A 22735-nucleotide genomic window follows, 5' to 3' on the forward strand; every position below is an offset into this window, starting at 1 on the left:
CGTTTTCAGATAATGCAACCAGAATTGAACATAAAACTCAGGGTGAGGTCACACCATGGAGTGATTCAAAGACATCAAAATATTTACCATCCTTTTTCTAATAATCCTGAGCATCCTGATTACTTTTTTGGCCACTACCACACATTGCACTAATAGAGAGAAAAATACTCTGTATAAGTTTTTTTTCAAGTTTTTATTAAAATTTGATTTAGTTGTTTATCCAATTTCTAAGCAAGTTTACAAGATAAAATATAAAAGGAAAAACAAAAACATGATAAAAAAATAAAAATAATGCCATTGACATTAACAGAAGAAATACAATGTAAAAGAAATATCGTCTAACAAATGGCATAATAAAAGGAGACGGATGTGATAGACAAACGTGAGACAAGAGGAAATTGGGTTGGAATTACAAATTGGATAGGAACGAAAGCCAAATTAGGAGAAAACACAAGGAAGGGGAACAATGCTACTTGTTTAATTAAAGGAATTAGAGAAATACTATGAAGAATTGAATCAAGTGTTGAAAGCTTCTTTGACTCTTGAGTAGGCCTTTGAAATGCTCAAGTTTAGTCTCCTCCCTTACGGGAGCTGGTAGGGTATTCCAAAGTTGTGGGGCTACAACTGAGAAAATGTCATGCCTCTTTATTCCAATTATTTGAAGGGAAGGGACCGTAAGCAATTTACGATCTGACAATCTGAGGATGCGGGATGGCTCATATGGAATAAGATATTTGTCAATAAATTGGGATAATTTGGAATGAATCGTTTTAAATGTTATTAATGCGATTTTGTAAGAAATTCTTTGATTGATTGGCAGCCAATGGGCATTCCAAAGCAGGAGGGTCACATGGTCATATTTTCTAGATTTTGTTATTACACTTCTCCCTCCGTATCCACGGGGGTTAGGAGCAGAGCCGATGAATATTTTAAAAAATGCAAATAATATTCGGGCCGGTTCTGCCCCTAACCCCTGCTTCCCCCCCAGCTATTTTAAGCCCTGTAAGCCCCCCCCCCTTAGGCCTTACCTGGTGGTTTTGTGGGTTTTCGTGGTAGGAGCTATCTTCCCACGCTCCTGCCCCGTCGTAGTCTCGAGAGACTACAGGAGCTCAAGGCAGACATTTCCTATGAGTGACCTGCCCCGAAAACACGCTAGACCACCAGGTAAGTCTTAAGGGGGGGCTTACAGGGCTTAAAATAGCCCCAAAAATGTAAATGGTTTTTTTGTTTTAAAATCACGAATAACTGAATCTGCGGGTGCTGAAACTGCAGATTCGGAGGGGGAAGTGTAATTAAAATGCTACATTTTGAATTATTTGAAGGTGTCTCAATTCCTTCTGGATTATTCCTGTAAATAGACTGTTACAGTAATCTAGTTTTGCAATGATTAATGAATAAACCAATATGTTGATAGATTTCGGTTCTAAGAATTTAGAGATTGACCGAATCATCCTTAATTTGAAAAAACAAGATTTGATTACAGAACTTATGTGGTTGTGAAATGTCAGGTTTTTTTTATCAAATAGCAAAACAGAAAAAATAGCAAAACAGAAAAAAAGTTGGTCAAAGAACTGTAGATTACAGATCTTCCCATCTCTTCCACTCATTTATAGTCCAGTAGATATTATTATGGGGCGGAGTTGGGGACAGGGACAAATCTTTTCCCCATGTCATTCTCTAAAAAATTGAGACCAGTATCAATATGTAAAAATACATCTTAGACAATTGGTAACTGAATTCAATAATTAAAAAACAAACAAACTGCAGAAGCTGCTTTTGGATTTATTCGAACTACTGTTAAATGACATCATCTGTATCTTGTCTGCCTTTGAGTCCTGTCTGCTGTTCCGACTCCTACCATCTGCAACATCTTTCCATTGTGCCCAGCTGCTTAAACATTTTTTTTTTTTTGAAAATCATTTTTATTAGTAGTAAGTCAACAAGAGAAACAAACAGACCACAGAAGAAAAATAAGCAAACAATGGCAATCAGGGAAAGAGAATAACAAGCCGCACCAATAAAAGAATATACAACATGACACTGTTACTGCAACAGATTCATCCATCATTGCTGGTATCAAGGAGCATTTACAACATTTGATAGTCATTTATTTTCCTGTTCATCCACTACACAGTTTAGGTTCTCTTGTACACCCATGTCTGAAAGACAATCCAATTACCATCAAAGATGGTTTAAAAACACAGGCAACTGAATCTTTGGGAAGGCTGTACCAAAACCATATCGACATGAAAGACTCCATTTGTGATTTATAAACAGTTGTACAGAAAACTGTCCCTTTTTTCTATTTTGGTAAGATTGAAATATAAAATCATAAGTGTTTGAGGCCTGTGCAAATAAGGACAGAGTCTGTGGGGATGGAGCCTGCAGGGAGAGGATGGAAACAAACTTTGTCCCTGTGTCATTCTCTATTACTTAGTACCTGATGGTCTACTGTGTACAGCATTTCAGCACCACTCTCAAATACAAGGTCAACATGCGCTACTGGAAAGTTTTATATAGCAAATATTTGCACTTCATATGTTTAGCATTTGCCTCTTTCCCCCATCCCAGCGTGCCCGGTGTGCAGCGCTGGCTATTATCAAGGTTTGCTGCACCTGATTGAGATTAGAACAGCTGCTCCATCTTTGATAAATTACACAAGGTGCTAGAGAATAATTAATCAGCTGGGACCACAATACGAGTAGGTGGAATGACATACATCTCGAGGCATCTGGGATTCAAAGGTAAATTGGATGCACACCTTCTTGCAAATCACATTGAGGGATACGGGTTAACAAGGTCTTCATCAGGGAACACCTAACTTAGCCTCTGCGTGTGCGGGTCGCCGATCTAGATGGACCTAAGGTCTGATCCGGTGAAGGCATTTCTTATGTTCTTATCTTGCTGGGCAGACTAGATGGTATTTATCTGCTGACATTTGCTGTGTTACTATGAAGTCCTATCATTTTTGAGCTTGAAACACAACAAATAATGCATGCACCAGGAACACACTTATTTCCAGTGGTGTGGTAAAGGGGAAGTGGGGGAGTGTTGTCTGCCTAGGGCGCAATCTTGGTGAGGATGGCGGAACCTCTCTCTCCTCCTCCCTCACAGTACTTCTATCTCTTCACTTGCGTGAGCAGTAACTTCAACCTGTTGCTTGCACCAGTGTCGGCTCTCCCTATGACATCACTTTTGGGTCCCGCGCCTAGGAAATGACATCAGAGGGAACACCTATACCGACACAGGCAGCGGGTTGGTAGTGCTGTTCCCACTGGGGAAGTATGGGGTAGGGAAACAGTGTGTGGGGGGTGCAAAGAAGAGGGGGAGTGCGCCTCTCACCCTCGCTATGCCACTGCCTACTTCTACTACTGCTGTTTATAATTTCTATTGCGCGCTAGACTTCTGAGGGTGTATCTCCTAGATTCATCTGTTAATCCCAGCGTATTTTAGGATGCAGATTGCAAATGGAAGTCTCAGGCCAACAGGTTAGAAAAGTATGCTCAAATAAGGCCTGGCTTTAACTGCATGACTACAGATTGAGGTTTGTTTTCCAGAAAGGTTTAAAACAACCAACAAGCCTGATTAAGAAATCAGATAGCTATCTAATCTAATCATCCAGCCAAATAAGATTTGGAGCAGATCACAATAAAAGAAGCCCTAAATTAAGAGGAATTGCAAATTATAAATTATAACAATCCTTTTTATTATAAATCTAACTTCTTTTGGTTTTACTAAGGAAACATATGTTGAAATAATATGTTTTTTTAGAGCCTTACGAAAAGGTATGTATAAATTGAGTTGTCTCAAATGATGAGGAAGATCATTTCACACTTTAGCAGCCTGATAAGAAAAAGGGTGCTGCAAATGTTTTTTCTTCATCACATTTTTAACAGTTGGACAATTTAGTTTAAAGCTATGTGTACTTACAAACATAACCAATTTACTTGGAATACCTCATGAGCATTTTAATTGTTCTATAGTGTATCTATAAACTGCTTTAAAAACCTAAGGGCTCCTTTTACAAAGGCACGCTAGCGGGGTCAACGCGTGCGACTTTTCATCATGCGCTAACCTCCGCGCTGGCCAAAGGAGGCGGTAGCGGCTAAGCGCGTCCGGCGGTTTAGCGTGCGCTATTACGTGCGTTAACCCGCTAGCGCGCCTTTGTAAAAGGAGCCCTAAATGGGCAATTTAGACTTTCAGCTGAATCCTAATTGGAAGCCAGTACAATTGCTTTAGTAATGCAGCTTCAAATTGGCAGAAGTCCAAACTTGTCCTGCTGTTTTGAGTTTTCTTCTGGGGGTTTCACAATTCTGCCGAGGGTTAGGATTCTTTGTAAGCAAGTGCATACATTAGGGAGCATTTGGGTTTTGAGAGCACATCTAATGGTTCATAGTCAAAAGCGCGCGGCGACAAAGGCACGCCGAGACAACTGAGCGCAAGGCGGAAGCCCGCGCCGAAGAAAAACAGTGTTTTAAGGGGCTCCGACGGGGGTGTGTGGGTGGGGAACCCCCCCCACTTTACTGAATACAGATCGCGCCGGCGTTGTGGGGGGTTTGGGGGATTGTAACCCCCTCATTATACTTGAAACTTAACTTTTTCCCTGTTTTTTAGGGAAAAAGTGAAGTTTTCAGTATAATGTGGGGGGTTTCAACCCCCCCAAACCTCCCACAATGCCGGCGCGATCTGTATTCAGTAAAGTGGGGGGGTTCCCCTCCAACACCCCCCGTCGGAGCCCCTTAAAACACTGTTTATAAGTTTAGACATAGTGGTGGTCTGGGCATTTAAACAGCTGAACGTAGAGGCAGGCCATTATCAAAAAAAAAAAAAATCCTCCTTTTGGACGTTTTTTTTGATAATGGACATTTTCTCTGCTTCTACTTTCAACGTTTAAGGCCTTAGGCCAAAAGGGGACTTAGACGTTTTTTTTTATTATGCCCCTCAATATGATTTCCAAAAATACAAGGTACAGGGTGGGTTGTAACAAACAAAATAGAAACCAGAAAGGGTATTAGATGTAACAAAACGAACTGGCTTCAATAGAGGAAAAAAAGGAGTGAGTGAGAAGTGACCCAAAATGGCTTGAAAAATGCTCAGAGATATGAAACTCTGAAGGGAAGGTTATTAAACCTCCCTTGGAGAAGAGTTCGCCTTCCAGTCACAATAACTTAACACGTTTTATGGGGCACACTCAAAAACTCCAAAAATGTTTAAAAAACAAAATTTCAAAGTCTTTCTGTTTTATACAATAAATGACTTCACTTGATTAAGGTTAGAACTGCCACCACTGGGTTACTTAGCTCTGTATGTTGTCTTTAGGGGTCCCTGGATCAAAGCTCAATGGTGCTGTGTAAAGGAATGTACTCAAATTCTTTGAAAAATAGTGCCAGTATGCCCGGCATAAACTACCTGAGTTTGTCTGCCAAGCCCCTTCCCTTGTTTAAAAGCAGACTGAAAACCCACCTTTTTGATCTAGCCTTCAATCCATAACCCTACTGCCTACTGCTCACCACCCTAGCCAGCAGATAATCCCTCCCTAACTGTATCCTCAACCCTGGCATTCTGTTTGTCTGTCTTGTCTGTATTCCAGTCGGGTTTTCAGGATTTCCCCAATGAATATGCATGAGATCTATTTGCATGCACTGCTTTCAATGCATATTCATTGGGGAAATCCTGAAAACCCGACTGGAATATGGCTCTCGAGGACTGGAGTTCCCTACCCCTGGTTTAGACTGTAAACTCTTTCAAGCAGGGATTGCCTCCTTTGTGACTCTGTACAATGCTACATGTCTAGTAGAGCTCTAGATATAATTAATAGCAGTAGTAGTAGGATCCATCCTTAACTTTATGCACGAGGATTTACACCAACTGAAAGCTGGTGTAAGTCTTGGCATGTAAGTTAGGCATGGATTCCCAGTATTCAGTAATATTCTGCAACTCTTTAGTGAATGTCCCAATCCACCTATGCCCCTTCCAATGATCACACCCTGTTTTGTGTTGCACATTATAAACTTTGTGCGCAGGCCTTTATAGAATAGTTCTTAGCAAAATGCTTGAGCTAATTCTAATTAGAACCAATTAACTAAAATAATTGGCTGTTAGCATCCAATTTTTGATAGTTAATGGCTCGTTAATCAATTAAGTTCATTGTGCAATATGGAATCTGGCGGATGGTTTGTCTTTAGAAACTGCAGTGGGTATAAAGAGCACATAGCCACCAGCACCTGCATGTTCTGCAGGTAGAATTTGCTCTTGAAAGGCACAGGTGTAGATTTTAGAATAAAAAGAAAAAAAGAAGAGGCATCCGCTCCATGACCATCGAAACAAGAAGTGAAGTACGCTATGGAGCAGGAGCCGTTGATGGTCCATAACTCAATCTTTATTTCAAGTTAAAAGGTGAAGGTGTTTTGTATGGTTTTGAAGGTTTTACTAACTAAATATCTAGGTGTTGTGGTGGACTCGAAATTGACTTTTAAAAGCCATGTTCGGGAACTGATAAAAAAGATTTTCTTCAGATTGCGACTTTTCAATAGACGTTGATCGTATTTGTCTCCTTACATATTTAGGGTCATTTTGCAGTCAATGGTATTATCATGTCTGGACTATTGTAATCTTGTGCTCTTAGGTTTACCAATAACCCTGTTGAGTGCATTACAGATTGCCCAAAATTCAGTGGTTAGAACTCTTTTTCGCTTGGAAAGGACTGAACTTGTCCAGAATATTATGTGAAGCTATACTTGTTGAAGTTGGAAGATCGTATATACTTCAGACTGCTTGTGATGGTATATTTGTGTGTCAATGGTTGGCTCCTGCATGTTTGGTAGGCACTATTCAGACTTATGTCCCTTGGCTTATGTCTGTGCCATCTGTAAGGGAATTGAGACTGAATACCTCACACATAACTATGTTTTCCTGTAGGGGACCCCAAGAATGGAATTTATTACCCGTGTACATTAGAAAGCAATGTAATCTTGATGAGTTAAAGAAGTTATTGAAGCGACATTTATTTTGTCATATGAAATATGGGCATTAAGGCATCTGCTTTGGTGTAAGTGCCGGTTGCTTATTTTGTTTGTGTTTTTACATGTATTTTTATTATGTAAGGTCTACTTTGTGAGCCGCTTTGGGAAAAGTGGGTTATAAATAACATAAAACTCCAGACACAGGCTGACCAGCTGAAACATGGCTGTGTTGTGTCCTTTTTTTGACCCCTTTTTTGACCCCTGTTCCATAGTAATGTAATTTATTTCTTATATACCGCTACATCCGTTAGGTTCTAAGCGGTTTACAGAAAATATACATTAAGATTAGAAATAGGAAAGGTACTTGAAAAATTCCCTTACTGTCCCGAAGGCTCACAATTTAACTAAAGTACCTGGAGGGTAATAGAGAAGTGAAAAGTAGAGTTAGAGGAAAAATAAAAATAAAATAAACATTTTAACAAGACAGCATTGATCTAAATACTTTGGAAGGTAGAAGAGAGGAGAGAAAGGAATAGAAGCAGAAGGGGGAGCCGTTAAACAGTAGAATTCTGGAGAAATTTAAATGATAGAAATAGAACAAAACAAAGACAAAAGGCAAAACAATAGATAAGATTAAAGATAAATCATAAGCTGGAAAGAAAAATAAAATAAAACTTTGTCTTCAATCCACGGTTTCAGCGTCAGTGATGAAGTGGAGCAAGTAAGTTTAGGAGGAGCGATTGACGTTTCCAGAAAGGGCTTCTTCAGGGAAGAGACTTGGCTGACAGTCCCAGGATGCCTATGTCTCCTCCCCTGCGATGTTCTCCCATCCATGCATTCCCTCCCAGACACACTGCCCATGCCCCAGCCGCTCCAAGGAGGCTGCCCCAGATGAGGCCCACGGTGAATGCAGGATTCTCTCCTCTGCGGGAAAGTGTGCTTCACTTCTTGCTTTTTTGTAGATTTCCTTCTGCAACCTGACTGCTCCCCTGAGACGGCCTATTCTCAATATGGTTAGAGCACCTAGCCTTGCTGAAGACTCTATTGCCTAATGCTTAGGGCTCCTTTTATCAAGCCGCGCCAGCGGGGTTAACGTATGTGACGTCTCATCACGCGTTAACCCCCGCGCTGGCCTAAAAACTACCGCCTGCTCAAGGGAGGCGTTAGCGGCTAGCGTGGCCAGCAGTTTAGCGCGCAGTATTACGAGCGTTAAACCGCTAGCGCGGCTTGATAAAAGGAGCCCTTAGTGAGAAATAAATATAGCACAAAACACTTCCCTTTATAGATGATAATGAAAACTTTTTGTAATACCAGCTTTACATGATAGGAATAGCTCAGAAACATGAAGGGGCTCAACAGAGGGTGTAAACCCCCAGCCATCTCGCCACCCAATCATTGCGTAATCCTTCATACTTCTGAGCTTATTTTCTACTTTTCAAAAATGAATAATAGTGAAACTCTCAGGGCTCCTTTTACAAAGGTGCGCTAGCGGTTTTAGCGCGCGCTAGCTGCTGCCGCTTCCTTTTAAGCAGGCGGTAATTTTTCAGCTAGCGCGCACTAATCTTGTGCGTGTGCTAAAAATGCTAGCGCACCTTAGTAAAAGGAGCCCTCAATTTCCCAAAAACATGTAAGGATTACGCAATGATTGGGTGGCGAGGTGGCTGGGGGTTTACACCCTCTGTTGTGCCCCTTCATGTTTCTGAGCTATTCCTATCATATGTAGAGCTGGTATTACAAAAAGTTTTCATTATCATCTATAAAGGGAAGTGTTTTTTTGCTATATATGTTGAATATTTTCACTCTCTATTGTTGGATTTCATTGGATTTCCTTTTTCCCTGTCATTTTTTGACATAGTGAGAAATAAAAGCATTAGCACTAAAATATCAATTATGTTGACTGCTTAACCTCATCTAGATAAAGGTCATAACAAAGAGAAAGACAGAAGGTGATGGAGCTCTGTGCTTAAACCAGCATTAGCACCTTTACAGACAGAGATGTTTAAGCATAAGTATTAGTAAACAGGGGCTTCAATGTGTAGAATGTATCCGCTATAATAAAATCCTTAGCGTGCATGCGCAGTTGAAACTTTGTGCGGCCGTGATCCCTCATCCATGGCTCCATGTCGCCGCATGCGCAGTAGGAGCCTTTGGCGGTTTGCGACATGTGCGGCGGTTTCCCTGCCACGTTCCTGCCACGATCTCAGATGCCGGCTGACTTCTGACGACGCCTCTCCTTCTCATCCCCAGACCATTAGCGGCAGCAGCCGCGGGGCATTTGCTAGGCCGGCCTACTTCGATAATGCAAAGTGGGCCAGCCTAGCAAAAGCCCAGAGGCTGCCCAGCCTAGCGGATGCTGGACAGTGAGCAGGTAAGGGAGAAGGGGTAGTACTACTGGACAGGGGGGAGGTAAAAGGAACAGAGAAGGGGTAAAAGGAATGGAGAAGGGCTACTGCTGGACAGGGGGAACAGGAAAGGGGTGCTGCTGGACATGGGGGAGGTAAAATAAGGGAGCAGGGAAGACAGACAGGGGCCAGAGAGAAAGAAAGAAAAAAAGACAGACAGATAGGGGCCAGAGAGAAAGAAAGAAAAAAAGACAGACAGACAGGGGCCAGAGAGAAAGAAAGAAAAAAAGACAGACAGACAGGGGCAGAGAGAAAGAAAGAAAGAAAAAAAGACAGACAGACAGGGGGCAGAGAGAAAGAAAGAAATGCCTAAGTTTAGCACCCGTTAATGTAACGGGCTAAAAAACTAGTGAGAATATAATGCTGTTTATATGAGAAAATCACTTTGATCACTCTCCTCATCATGATGGAACACATTGCTTCAGGGAAAAGTAATTTGGTTTCATTACTGAGATGAAGAGGCTACAATATCAATCCAAGGAAGAATACAATTCAAATTCTACTGCATGCTATTTAAATCCCTAAACGGAGACAGTCCTTCCTACCTGAATAACCGCCTCAACCGGGCATCCACACTCAGACACAGAAAAGCGCACTCCCCATTCATGCCTCCCCCAATCAATGAAGTAAAAAGATCAAAGCTTCACGATGGCCTCCTAGCCACTCAAGCCGCAAAATTGGATACCCGAATCTCCAACCTACTGATGACCACATCAGACTACAAGACATTCAGAAAAGAAATAAAAACAATACTTTTTAAGAAACTCCTAAATCAGCCCTAACATCACCTAATTTTACCTCCATGTACACAATTTTACTGTAAACTGTAATTATCCTTACCTCGAATTTACCTAACTACCACTCTAATGTATCTTCGATTCCTACACTGTAACCCCGTTTTATAAATCTTTTGTAAGCCGCCTTGAACCGCAAGGTAAAGGCGGAATAGAAATCCCTGATGTAATGTAATGTAATGTAATATCATGAGCATGTACTCTGTTGGAAAGCACTGAGATTTGGAGCTGCAGTATTACTATTTTGAAAATTAAAATACTACAATCATATTGCAATGGACTGATGGGGCTAAGTAGTAGAAATGGATTTGCAGCAGAAGCACAAGCACGCTCATATGTCACTGCACAGTACTCTTCTTTAATCCATCATGTGCCTCTCTGGACCTGGGTGGAAAAATAGCATCTCAAACACCGCTACAATCAAAGAAATTAGCAAAATCAAAACTCAAGCACAACTAAGCCATAAGTGTCCCATGAGCCTTAGGAAGAAGCCGTAAGTTCTAACGAATCAGTTTTGCACATGGAAGCTTCTCAAGGTTGGCAATCTCTTTTCTCGTTTATTATCCAGCTGTTTTCCCTGCTCATTTGGACTTCTACAAGGTTCAGCCCTTTCACCAATTTTATTCAATATTGCTCCCTGACTTACAATTATACAAGAATGTGGAATCCGTATTATGCAGATGATATACTGCTTGTGGTAAATTGCCCCACTAACCTTAGATCTTACTGTGATTCAAAATTGTCTATCTATAATTGCACTCTGGTTGGAAGAAAATAATTTGGAATTGAATATGGATAAGATGAAGAAGTTGCAGAAAAGACAAGAGTAAATCAGGAGCCTTTAAAGATTGCAAATTATCCCTTTTAACTGACAAGCAGCATTTAGATACAAATTAAAATTTTTAAAATATCTGCATACAAATGCTAGAAGCTTAAAATAATAGGCTGTGAATGTTAAAATATAATTTCCACTAAATGAAGAGGTAGAAAAAATAGGCACCTCAGAGACTTGTTAGAAGGATAACCAATGGACCACTGTGTTATCAATGTACATATTATTGCAGTGATAGGGTGGATCAAACTGGAGGGGTGGTAGTGTAATATGTTAAACAGGGAATTGAGTCTAACAGAATAAAAATTCAGCAGGAATCAGCAATGTGGTATCCTTATGGATATACTGTAAATCAGTGTTTTTCAACCTTTTTACACCTATGGACCGGCAGAAATAAAAGAATTATTCTGTGGCATCGGTCCATGGACCGGGGGTTGAAGAACACGGGGCAACGTCAGAGAGAAGGCTTCCGGTTCAGGCGCAGGATGCCCTTAGGCTTTGTGCACTGAATCAGTTAGGAAGAGGGAGCTGGCTCGAAGATAACGCCGCATCGATCGCACCGTGGACCTGCGGTTGAAGAACACTGTTTTGGGCCTGATGCAAGTGTTAGCCCTGTGGACCGGCACTGGTCAATGGACCGGTGGTTGAAGAACACTGCTGTAAATTACATGAATGAAGTGAAAGAATACCAATAGAGCTATACTACCATCCACTAGGCCAGAACGGATGGTTGATGAAATGTTAGCAGAAATTAGGAAAGTAGGCAAATTTGGCAATATTATAACAATAAATGATTCCAATTACTCCAGTACTGACTGTATAAATGTCTCATCAGAAAATGCTGAAGTGGTAATGTTCCTAGATGAAATGAATGACTGCTTTGTAGAGCTGCTGGTTTAAGAACCAACAAGTGAAGGAGCTATATCTTTACCGGAATGCAGGTCTTGGTAGAAGAGGTAATGATTTTGGAGCTGCTTTGTAATAGTGATCATGCCATGATCAAATGTGATATACAGAAGAAAGGGAATGGGGACTTGTCTACTGCCTTTTTTGTTGCTTTGGCATTTTATAACTTACATTCAAAGTGGTGGGCACTGGAGGATTAAGGCCCAAATTCTGTAACCAGCGCCTAAAGTTAGGCACCTATTTCGGAGACGCCCAACTAGATAGGCGCCTATCTAAATTGAATAACAAGCTCAATTAAGCTTTTTAATCAGCGCTGACTGAAACATTGGCACCTATCAAGAAAGCGCGATTCTATAACAAGGCGCTTCTAAAAATTTAGGCGCTATGCATGTTAGGTGTGGGCGTGGCTACGTGTTAGGCACCTTCTTACAGAATCACAGCTCTTAAGCGTGCTTAAGCGCTCGCATGGGCGCCTAAATTTTAGTTGTGCCTAGAGCTGGCCTATTTAATGGGTGCCTCCAAAATAGGTGCCGCTCAGTGCGATTTACTAAACAGCACCCAATTTTACTTGAATGGCACTGATCAGTGCCTATATCGGTGCCTAACTTTTGGGCGCTTCTTATAGAATTTGCCCTTAAGTGACTTGCCCTGGGTCACAAGGAGCAGCACTGGGATTTGATCGTTCAACCTCTAGGTGCAAAGCAGCAGCTCAACCAGAGAGCCACAGCCCTTCCTCTGGAATGAAGACATTAACCCCCTCCTTTACTAAGGTGCGCTAACCGATTTGCGAGCGCTAATCGAATTAGCGCATGCTAAACGCTAACGCGCCCAGAGATTAACATGCACGCATTAGTGTTTAGCGTGCGCTAATCGGTTAGCGCACCTTAGTAAAAGAAAGCCTAAGAAAATCTACTATAGTAATATTTAACGTTCAAAAGGGGCAACTATGTTAAAATGAAGAAAATGGTTAGCAAAAAAGCTTTGGGTATATGAATAAAATCACCAGATAAGCTTTTTTTCCCTTTTTCTTATTTCTATCTTAAGCTCCTTTTACTAAGTAGCATAAGAGCATTTTACAGCGGGCCGGTGATGTAAATGCTCTGACACTCATTGAATTCCTATGAGCATTGGTGCATTTACCTCGCCAGCCTGCAGTAAAATGCTCTTACACTGCTTAGTAAAACACAGCATTAATAATCTCTCCGATTTCTAAATGGATCCTCCCATATTGAGAGCTATGTAAAGGTTAAGGTCAACTCATCAAGGAATAAGTGGACTTTATTATATATGAGAGCTGTTCATGCTAAGCCAATTCTTGATTATTTTCTTACCTTTATAGTATCAAGTAAAAGGACCCCTCCCCCACTATGGTCTTTGAATTGGGGTCTAAGAAGAACCGAATTGTTTCATTGTAAAATTAAATGCTTGGAAAATTTCTTTGTTTATGCTACCTGCACAAGTGTATTGCTTGTTATGATTTTCAAATAAATAAATATTAAATTAAAAAAGGTTAAGGTCAATTGATATATTTACATTTTTATATTTTATCATGTGATTTATGTTTTCTTGTGAACTTATTCTATTTATCTGATCAAGTATAATTGGCTTGTAATGCTGTAAAATCTATAAAAAAATATATATTTTTTTAAAGCTACAGTTGTTTAAAAACACTATCTTGGAAGCCCAGACTAATTGTATTTCATGTATAAAAAAGGTAGTAGGAAGGCACAATAACAGTATGGTTAAAAGGTGAGGTGATAAAGCTATAAAAAAAAGGAAAAAGAACCAAATGAAGAAAACAGGAAGCAATTTAAGCACTGGCAAATTAGATGCAGGGCATTGATAAAGAAGGCTAAAGTGACTTTGAAAATAAGTTTCTTGCAGAGACACAAACTCATAGCAAAAACGTTTTCATTTACCTTAGAATCAGGTGTCAGCTGGATTGTTAGATCATCAAGAAGTTAAAGGAACCTTAGGGAGGGCAAGACCATAGTAGTGAAAATAAGTAGGTTCTTTGCTTGGCCTTTACTGAGGTTGATGTATGAGAGCTACTTGTAATCATTGCACGATGCAGGTGCTTTTGTAATTATTATTTCTAAGTGTCCAATGCTCATGACGTGACACAGGCGTTGATTTTTGCCTTCTATGCCCACTATGCATGGTTTCTTTTTCTTACTTTTGAAGCTCATTGCACTTTTATATGCGCCAATTTCCCTTTCCCTCCCCCTCCTTTCCTTTCCTCCTCCCCTTTTTTTACACTCTCCCCTCTTTTCCTCTTTTTCCCTTCTCCTTTTTTCTTTTTCCCTTCTTTATTTTCTCCCCTCCCTTTCCACCACCTTGTTCCTCCTTCTTTCCCTCTTTCCTTTTTTCCCTTCCTCCTCTCCTTTTCCCCTCTTCCTTCCCCCTGTTTCTCTTCCCCCCTTCCATTTTCACTACTTTTGTTCATTTGTATTCTAACTATACTGGCTTATTCACATCACATTTACAATTTCTGTAGTGTTCACATCTTTTCAGATTTCATATGTTAATTAACATAATTGTAAGTTTTAAAGTTTTTTTTATGTATACATTATAATTGATTACACATTTTTTTATGTAAGGTTTGTTAGATGCATATTATATCAGATTTCATATTTCTATGTATCTTATGTAGTATTATTGCAATGTGTTATTTTTTATGTTTTCATGTATCTTATGTAGTATTACTGAAATGTGTTATCAAGTTTTTATGTTCATGTTTTTATTATTTAGTCTTTTTCTTTTGTGTATTTGATTACTGTACCTTCTTAGGACCCCTGAGGAAGGCTAAATTTGCCAAAACACGACCCGTATTAAAAGGGTTTAGGCCAGGAGTGGGCAACTCCGGTCCTTCAGGGCTGGAATCCAGTTGGGTTTTCAGGATTTCCCCAATGAATATGCATAAGATCTATTTGCATGCACTGCTTTCAATGCATATTCATTGGGGAAATCCTGAAAACCCAACTGGATTCTGGCCCTCGGGGATCGGAGTTGCCCACCCCTTGTCTAGGCTCCAGTGTTTTGTTGGTGTAGTTTGAAATTTGAAATAAAGCATTTGAACTTTTCACTTCTGTTTCCAGGAACTGGCTCTATCTGGTATGCTTTGTGGACGTTTCTCATTTTTTGGGGGAGCCTGGTATATTGCCTCTGTTTCTAAGGTCTGCAGGCCCTTCCAGTGGCTTTGTGGATTGTATGAGAGCTTCTTGTGCCAGAAATTGTATTGAAGGGCAATTAGACACTGGAACTAAAAGAAATCTTGGTGAATGTTGAAAATGCAGAAAGCCAAACTGACAAATTAATGAGCAGCAAATCACCTGAACTGGGTGGCATACAACCAATGACATTGCAGACATACTATTGTTCACCCTCTCCGAGGTGAAGAGAACAAGAGGGCACTCGTTAAAGTTAAAAGGGGATAGATTCTATACAAATGTAAGGAAGTTCTTCTTCACCCAGAGAGTGGTAGAAATCTGGAACGCTCTTTCAGAGGCTATTATAGGGGAAAGCACTCTCTAGGGAGTCAAGAAATGTTAGATAGGTTCCTGCTGGACCAGAACATACACAGAATAGGGCACTGGTCTTTGACCTAAGGGTCGCTGCATGAGCGGACTGCTGGGCACGATGGACCGCTGGTCTGACCCAGAAGCGGCAAATCTTATATTCTTCTCTGTAACCCATTATTAAAATCATCCATGGTACCTAAATATTGGAAGATGCCCAAAATAACGCTAATTTTCAAAAGGATTCAAGGGGCGATAAGGGAAACTACAGACCAGTACGTACAATATAAGTGCTGGGCAAAATGATAAAATCTATAAATAAAAACAAAATTACTGAACCCATACACAAACCTGGTTTAATGGGACAAAATATGTCAACGATAAACACTTTCACAATGATATAGTGGAAGGCAAACATACTGCAATATGAGCTAAAAGAGCCCCCACGGAGAGGAAAAGCCTCAGGAAAAGCCCTCCCACCGCCACAACAGTGGCTAAGGTGTTCAGGCGGGGAACCTAATCAGCATAAAAACCTCCCATGGGGACTGCTATGGCTCTATATTGTGTTATAAATAAATAGATGAATAGATAGTGAAATTGAAGGCTAGGTCACACTTTTAAAATGCAAAATGACTCAAAACCATCACCGAAAGTGACTCAAAATGTATCTTTTGTTTGAGAGCTCGGTTGGAACACCAATGGTGGCAGCGTTCCACATAATGCTGCCTCAGGGTGTGATCTCCGATCGTGAGCTTTCAAGAACGGACATGCTGACTCGTGTCTCAATGCACAAAAAATGGTGGCAAAATAAACATGAACTCAGACAAGGGAAGTCTTGCCTCACTTTTTGCTACATTTTTTTGAAAGCTTAAATAAACGTGAATAAAGGTGAGCTGGATGAAGCCAATCTAGATTTTCAGAAAACTTTGGACAAAATCTCTCATGAGAAAATTAAAAAGCCATTGGTTAGGAGGCAGTGTTCTACTCTGGACTGGGAACTGGTTAAAAGTTAGAAAACAGAGAGTAGGGTTAAATGGCCAGTTGTCTCAGTGGTTGAAAGTGAATAGTGAAGCACACTAAGGAACAGGATGTAGATTTCATCTTTACTGGGACTGCTTTTTAACATAATAATTGATCTGGAAATGAGAACAACAAATGAAGTGAGCAAATTTTCAGATGCCACAAAAGTATTCAAAGTTATTAAATTGCATCTCAACTGTGTGAATTTGCAGGAGGACCCTTGGACACAGAAGACTGGGCATCAGTCAAAAGTGATGAACATTGGAAAGAAGAACCCACATTATAGCTACATGATGCTAGGTTTCACCACTAAGGAAGAGGATTTAGGTGTGATTGTGGAAAATATGCTGAAACCTTCTGCTCAGTATGCAGCAGTGTCCAAAAAATGAAAGAGGAATTACTAGCACAGGAACAGAGAATACAACAGAATATATCATATCGCCTCTATATTGCTCCATGGTAAGACTGCATCTTGAGTACTGTATGCAGTTCTGGTCATCACGTCTCAAAAAGAAGAAGTGGATCTGGAAAAGATACAAAGAAGGGCAAACAACATGATGAAGAGGATGGAACAACTCTTATATGAGGAGATGCTAAAGAGCTTGGAGATGAGGTAGTTGAGGGGGGAAAAAGGTAGAGATCTATAAAATCCAGGAGTGGAATAGGTAAATGTGAATCGATGGTTTACTCTTTCAAAAAGTACAAAGACTAAGGGACACTCAATGAAGTTACATAGTAGCACATTTAAAACAAATAGGAGAAAATATTTTTTGAACTCAACCTATCTGCCCCCTTTACCAAGCCACGGTAAAGACTTCTACTATGGCCCAGAGTGCTAAACGCTCCAACGCTGCTCTAACATTTATAGAATTCCTATGAGCATTGGAGCAGCATCGAGCATTTAGCGCCCTGGGTCACAGTAGCAACCTCTACTGTAGCTTAGTGAAAGAGGGCCTATAGTAGGTAAGCTCTGAAACAATTGGTAAAAGTAGTAAATATAGCTAGGATTTAAAAAAAAAAATGGCCTGGACAAATACCTGAGACTAATTTAATTTAGAGGTCCTTTTACATGCGATGAAGATTAGGGCGCGCTAAATGCTAAAACATCCATTATATTCCTTTGGGCATATTAGTATTTAGCGCACACTAATCTTTTGTGCACACTAAATCGGTTAGCGCACCTTAATAAACAGACCCCTTAATGTGATCTTACATATTGCTAAATCTCCCAAAGGATTTGGAGCGGTTTAAAAAAACAATTAAATTGACCTAAGTAATGGCCAAATACCTAATCAGGTACTTTGAATTTCCCTCTCTATCCCAACGGGCTCACAAACTAGTACCTGTGAAAGAAATAATTACTTACATTTACCTATATAAAGAGAAGGAGGAGGGAATAGATAATACAATAAATTCAATACTACAGATGCGTAAAAGGCTCAACAGAAGGAAAAACTTCAAAATCAAAGAGATTAAGTTGCATGGAATCCTGCTGTGTTTTGGAGCTCGGCAGGTACTTGTAATCTGCACTGGCCACCGCTGAATAGAGGATACTGGGTTTAATGGAACCTCAGTTTGACCCAATTAAGCAATTTTTACATTCTTACGCTCTTGCTTTCCTTTTCTTGAACTTCCAGTTTCTCACCTGTTCCGCTGTGCTTCGCAGGAAGGACAGTGACAGTGATATTGTCAGAGCTCCTTTGGCCAGATGTGTCGGTCACAGTCAGCTGGAATGTGTACACCCCCTTTTGTAGCTGAGACAGCTGCAATGTTCCTGGTTGTGGCACCTAAGCGAAAATAAAAATCAATACATTGCTTAATGTGATAACTTCAGTCTAGCTACTGGAAGAAGGGGGGAGGGGGGTAACACTATAAATAGATGCTATTGTTTACGCACCTACTATGCTTGTAAATGTGCATTATAGTAGCCTATATGAGGATTGTTCAAAAAGTATCAGACCTTTATTCATAAAAAATACTCGTATTCAGATACAACAATCTTATACTAATCTCCTTCAAAGTAGTCCCCTTGGGCTGCCACACACTTCTTCCAACGGTTCTGCCACTGTCGGAAGCAGCGTTGGAATGCCTCTTTTGAGATTGCTCACAACTGGTCTGTCGCATTCTGCATGATGTCTTCTCCTGATTGAAATCTGGTCCCTTTCAGGGTCGTACCCATAAACCCAGGACTCATTGCCAGTGATCACTGCGCTGAGGAAGTTGGGATCACTGTTCACAGTATCCAGCATGTCCTGTGTGATCTCCAAACGGAGATGCTTCTGCTCGATCGTTAGTAGCTTTGGCACAAACTTCGCTAAAATTCTCCTGAAGCCCAAATCCTCAGTCAAAATGGAATGAACGGATCCAACGCTGATGCTCCACTCGTCTGCAAGTTCTCTGATCATGACTCGACAATCCTGCATCACCAGGGTCCTCACTTGGTCAATGACAGTTTCATTTCTGGATGTTGAGGGCCTACCAGAACGTGCTTCACTCTCCACTGATGTGCGGCCATCTCTGAAGCGGTTGTACCATCCCTTTATCTGTGTGGTGCCTATTGCTTCGTCCCTGAAGGCCTGTTGAATCTTGCGGATCGTTTCCACTTGGGAATCGCCAAGCTTTACACAAAATTTATTGAAGTAATGTTGTTCAACTTTTTCTGTCATTTTATCAAAAATGAAAATCGGCCGGCACTCACACTTCCTCACTCATCGGCGGTCTGCCGACAACTGACAACTTCTGAAGGCGGAAAAAAATTCAAGCATGCGCATTAGGGTCGCTTATATACGTGCACCAAACTACGCCTCCCTAGCTTTAATTGTTTACGCAAGAAAAATTAAGGTCGGATACTTTTTGAACAGCCCTCGTATATGGATATGTGAGAACATTAGTGCAAAGATACCAAAAGGGCGTCTATTTGACATTTTGTGAAAACATGTAGCGCTTTAGTATACAAATAGGCAGATTCTGGGCAGGATTCACAAAAGATATATAACTGTATGTTACAGGTGTGTTACATGTGTATCTCTGGCATTTAGGCAGGAGCACTTACACCAGCACTCAAGGTTTCATTTCAACTCAATATTCTGTTCAGGACTTCATCAGTGCCACTCCGGGCTCAATAAATTTCACTGCCCTGAGATTCACGCGCCAACATCATCATTAGCCTTGCGCTAGAGGTTTTTAGCGTGGGCCTGTGAGGTAAGTGCTCTGACGCTTATAGGAATTCTATGAGTGTCAGAGCATTTACCGTGCTGGCATGCACTTAAAACCTCTAGTGCACCTTGATAAAAGGGGCCTAAAGTTTAATTAATCTGTTCCCTTCTTATAGTAAGCAATAAAATTGCAATTAGCTTATCTTTTTAGTGTCCAATCGACCGGGGGGATAGACATCCAACATGCCACATGTTTTGCCAAAAAAGGCTTTTATCTAGTTTACACCCTTTTTTTGCAAAATGTGCCATTAACCTTATTTTTATCTGGAAAGATTTTGGTCCAAAAAGAGCTGAGGTTAATGGTGTACTCAGCAAGGAAAGGGGTATATCCTTGATTGAGCCTTTGAAGCGAAATATGTGGCATATACTTGTATGTAGCCGATTGGACTACTAATAAGCTAAGTGCAATTTTATTTCTTGCTAGAAGAAGGGGAAATATTAATTAACTTTATGAGAAGGTAGGATTATGTTTTGATTTTTTTTTTTAATGGACTAATGATGATATTGGTGCGTGAATCTCGGGGCAATGAAATGTATTAAGCCCTGAATGGCACCGCTGAACTTCTGAACAGAATAATGAGTTGAAATGAAACCCTGAGGTGGCTTGGATTATATTTGTATTAGAAACTCTGGGGTATACAATTGGTGCTGTTGTGAAGTGCGCTTAAATTACAAGCATGCACTGTATTTCATCGGCTATGTTTCTAACCTAGAAAGTAGGGGTTCTCAACCCAGTCCTAGGGGCACACCAGGCCAATCAGGTTTTTAGAATATCTACAATGAATATGCATGAGATAAATCTGCAAACATTGCCTCCACTTTAAGCAAATCTACCTCATGCATATTCATTGAGGGTATCTGGAAAATGTGATTGACTTGGTGTGTTCCGAGGATTGGGTTGAGAACCTTGCTATAAACTACGCAGGGGTCTCAAAGTCCCTCCTTGAGGGCTGCAATCCAGTTGGGTTTTCAGGATTTCCCCAATGAATATGCATGAGATCTATGTGCATGCACTGCTTTCAATGCCTATTCATTGGGGAAATCCTGAAAACCCAACTGGATTGCGGCCCTCAAAGAGGGACTTTGAGATCCCTGCTATAAAGGAAAGTAAGCACCTATTATTTTTATACAACATGCACCAATCAGGCACTTTGGGCTTGATTCTGCATAGGAAGCCCGGACTCAGCAGCCACCTAAGCGGCTTTTGAGAACTGCACACATGCGTGCTGTATAGAATCATGACTGTCCTAACGGACGCCTAACCCCGCCTAACCACACCAATTCTCTAACCGGCGTCCATGTCACAGATGCCGTTTAGAGAACTGCTTTGCTGCTGAGCTGATCGTGGCAAGGGAATCTCCCTGCCACGATCAGCTGAGCTGCAGCAGCAGGGAACCCCCAAACCCCACTGCAAGTCTGCCGGCAGGAGGGATGCCCATTCCCTCCCGCTGCCACCCCCGAACCCACTCCCCCCCACCACTATACTGTCTGCAGCAGGAAAGTTACCCACTCCCTCCTGCTGGAACCCCACTCTCTTCTGCTGGCACCCCCCAAACCCATGACCCCCAAACCCCTCAAAACCTGGCAGTACAAGCTAGTCAAAAATCTTCCTGCTTTTCACTCATTCTATTATAGGGCTGATGGGAGGAGCTCCACTTCACCATCCGCACTGCCTGTAACTTTTCCTGTTTTCTTAGTATTATGATTACATTTTGTAAATCGCTCAGAATGGTCTTCTCAATGGGCAGTATACATATAGTCAATCTGATACGTGAAACTACTGTGGAAGCTACTGTGGCTCTTCTATTTTTTAAAACATTTTTCTTCATGAACTGGTTCCGAATGTGACTCTTATCTGCTGCTAGGGATGAACTTTGACAGTAAACTTCTATACTGTGGCAACAGAAAGGGATGTTTGTTATACAGGACAATATCTCCAGTGTACAGGTGGACAAACAATCTTGTGTTTGGAACAGCCCCAGGTCAGATGATAAGCTCGACACAACGAAGTCTTGTTCCCTAGCTGCCTAGTGCAAGCCGATACAGTTCCTCCATCAAGCCCTCTGTTGCTCTCCTCCTCCGCCTGTGTCATGTGCAAGTCACATACTTTAGCTGTCTTCTGTCTTACCAATGCACAATCTTACTGACTTCAAAGAATGGGCAGCTGGAAAATGTTCATTTTGTTTTGTTTCCCTCGTCATTCCCAGGAATATTTTATTTTTGTAAGGACATTTTTTCATCACAAGAGCAAAGCCCTTAAAATTTGCACATTTTTGAAAGAAGACGCACCAACTTGTAGGCGCCATTAGGCATGATTGTCAATCATCCACTAAGTGCCATCTCTAGAATTGCACCTAGTGGTGCCCTGTAGGCTTTGAGGCCTTAGGTGCATTTCTTGGCAAACTAAGTCAAAGCAGCCCCAGATCCATCCCGTATCCACCTCTAACCATGCCTACTTGCTGGTAGGCACCTTGGTGTTGACGCCTACCTCAAAGTGATAGGCACCTAGTTTCAAGTTTAATATGTTTTTGATTAATCGCTTCATCTAAATTTGAAGCGATGTACAATATGATAAAATTACAATGTAAAAACAAAATCATAGAAGATAATACTAACAAGGTTAAAAAACAAATTTGACGAAACTGGAGACAAAAGGAAAATATGGGGAAGAAGTTACATTTTAAATAAAGAAGAATATACATAAAGGGAAAGCACATAAGGGAGGGATAATGATAATAATTTTAAAAAGATAAAATTTAGTAGGAGAGTAAAATTGGAAATGAGACTTGAAAGAAAACTTTATGAGATTCTCATGATTATTTAAAAAGACACTTAGAAGCATAGTTAGTTTATGAATGCGTCATTAAACAGGAATGTTTTTAGTTTACATTTAAATTTTCCTAAATTAGATTCTTCCCTTATAAAGCTCGGTAGAGAATTCCAAGTCTGGGGTGCAGTGACTGAAAAAATAAACTGACGACGCGTATTTATTATTTTTAGCGATGGAATCGTTAGAAGATGCTGTGCGGCAGATCTTAAAGTTCTATTAGCTGTATAAGGGATTAGCAGTTTGTGAATGAAAGCCG

At 40.7% G+C, this 22735-nt stretch overlaps 1 protein-coding gene across 2 annotated transcripts in view; it reads right to left on the reverse strand.

Moving 5' to 3' along the window:
- The window catches only part of LRP11 (LDL receptor related protein 11), a 58016-nt gene that overhangs the window by 18588 nt on the left and 16693 nt on the right, over positions 1-22735 (reverse strand). For both annotated transcript variants that reach the window (XM_033939914.1, XM_033939913.1), the window contains exon 3: positions 18080-18221. In XM_033939914.1, coding sequence (XP_033795805.1) covers positions 18080-18221 — 142 coding nt within the window. The remainder of the gene's footprint in view (positions 1-18079; positions 18222-22735) is intronic.

The sequence above is a fragment of the Geotrypetes seraphini genome, chromosome 3 (genome assembly GCF_902459505.1).
Source record: "Geotrypetes seraphini chromosome 3, aGeoSer1.1, whole genome shotgun sequence".
NCBI lineage: Eukaryota > Metazoa > Chordata > Amphibia > Gymnophiona > Dermophiidae > Geotrypetes > Geotrypetes seraphini.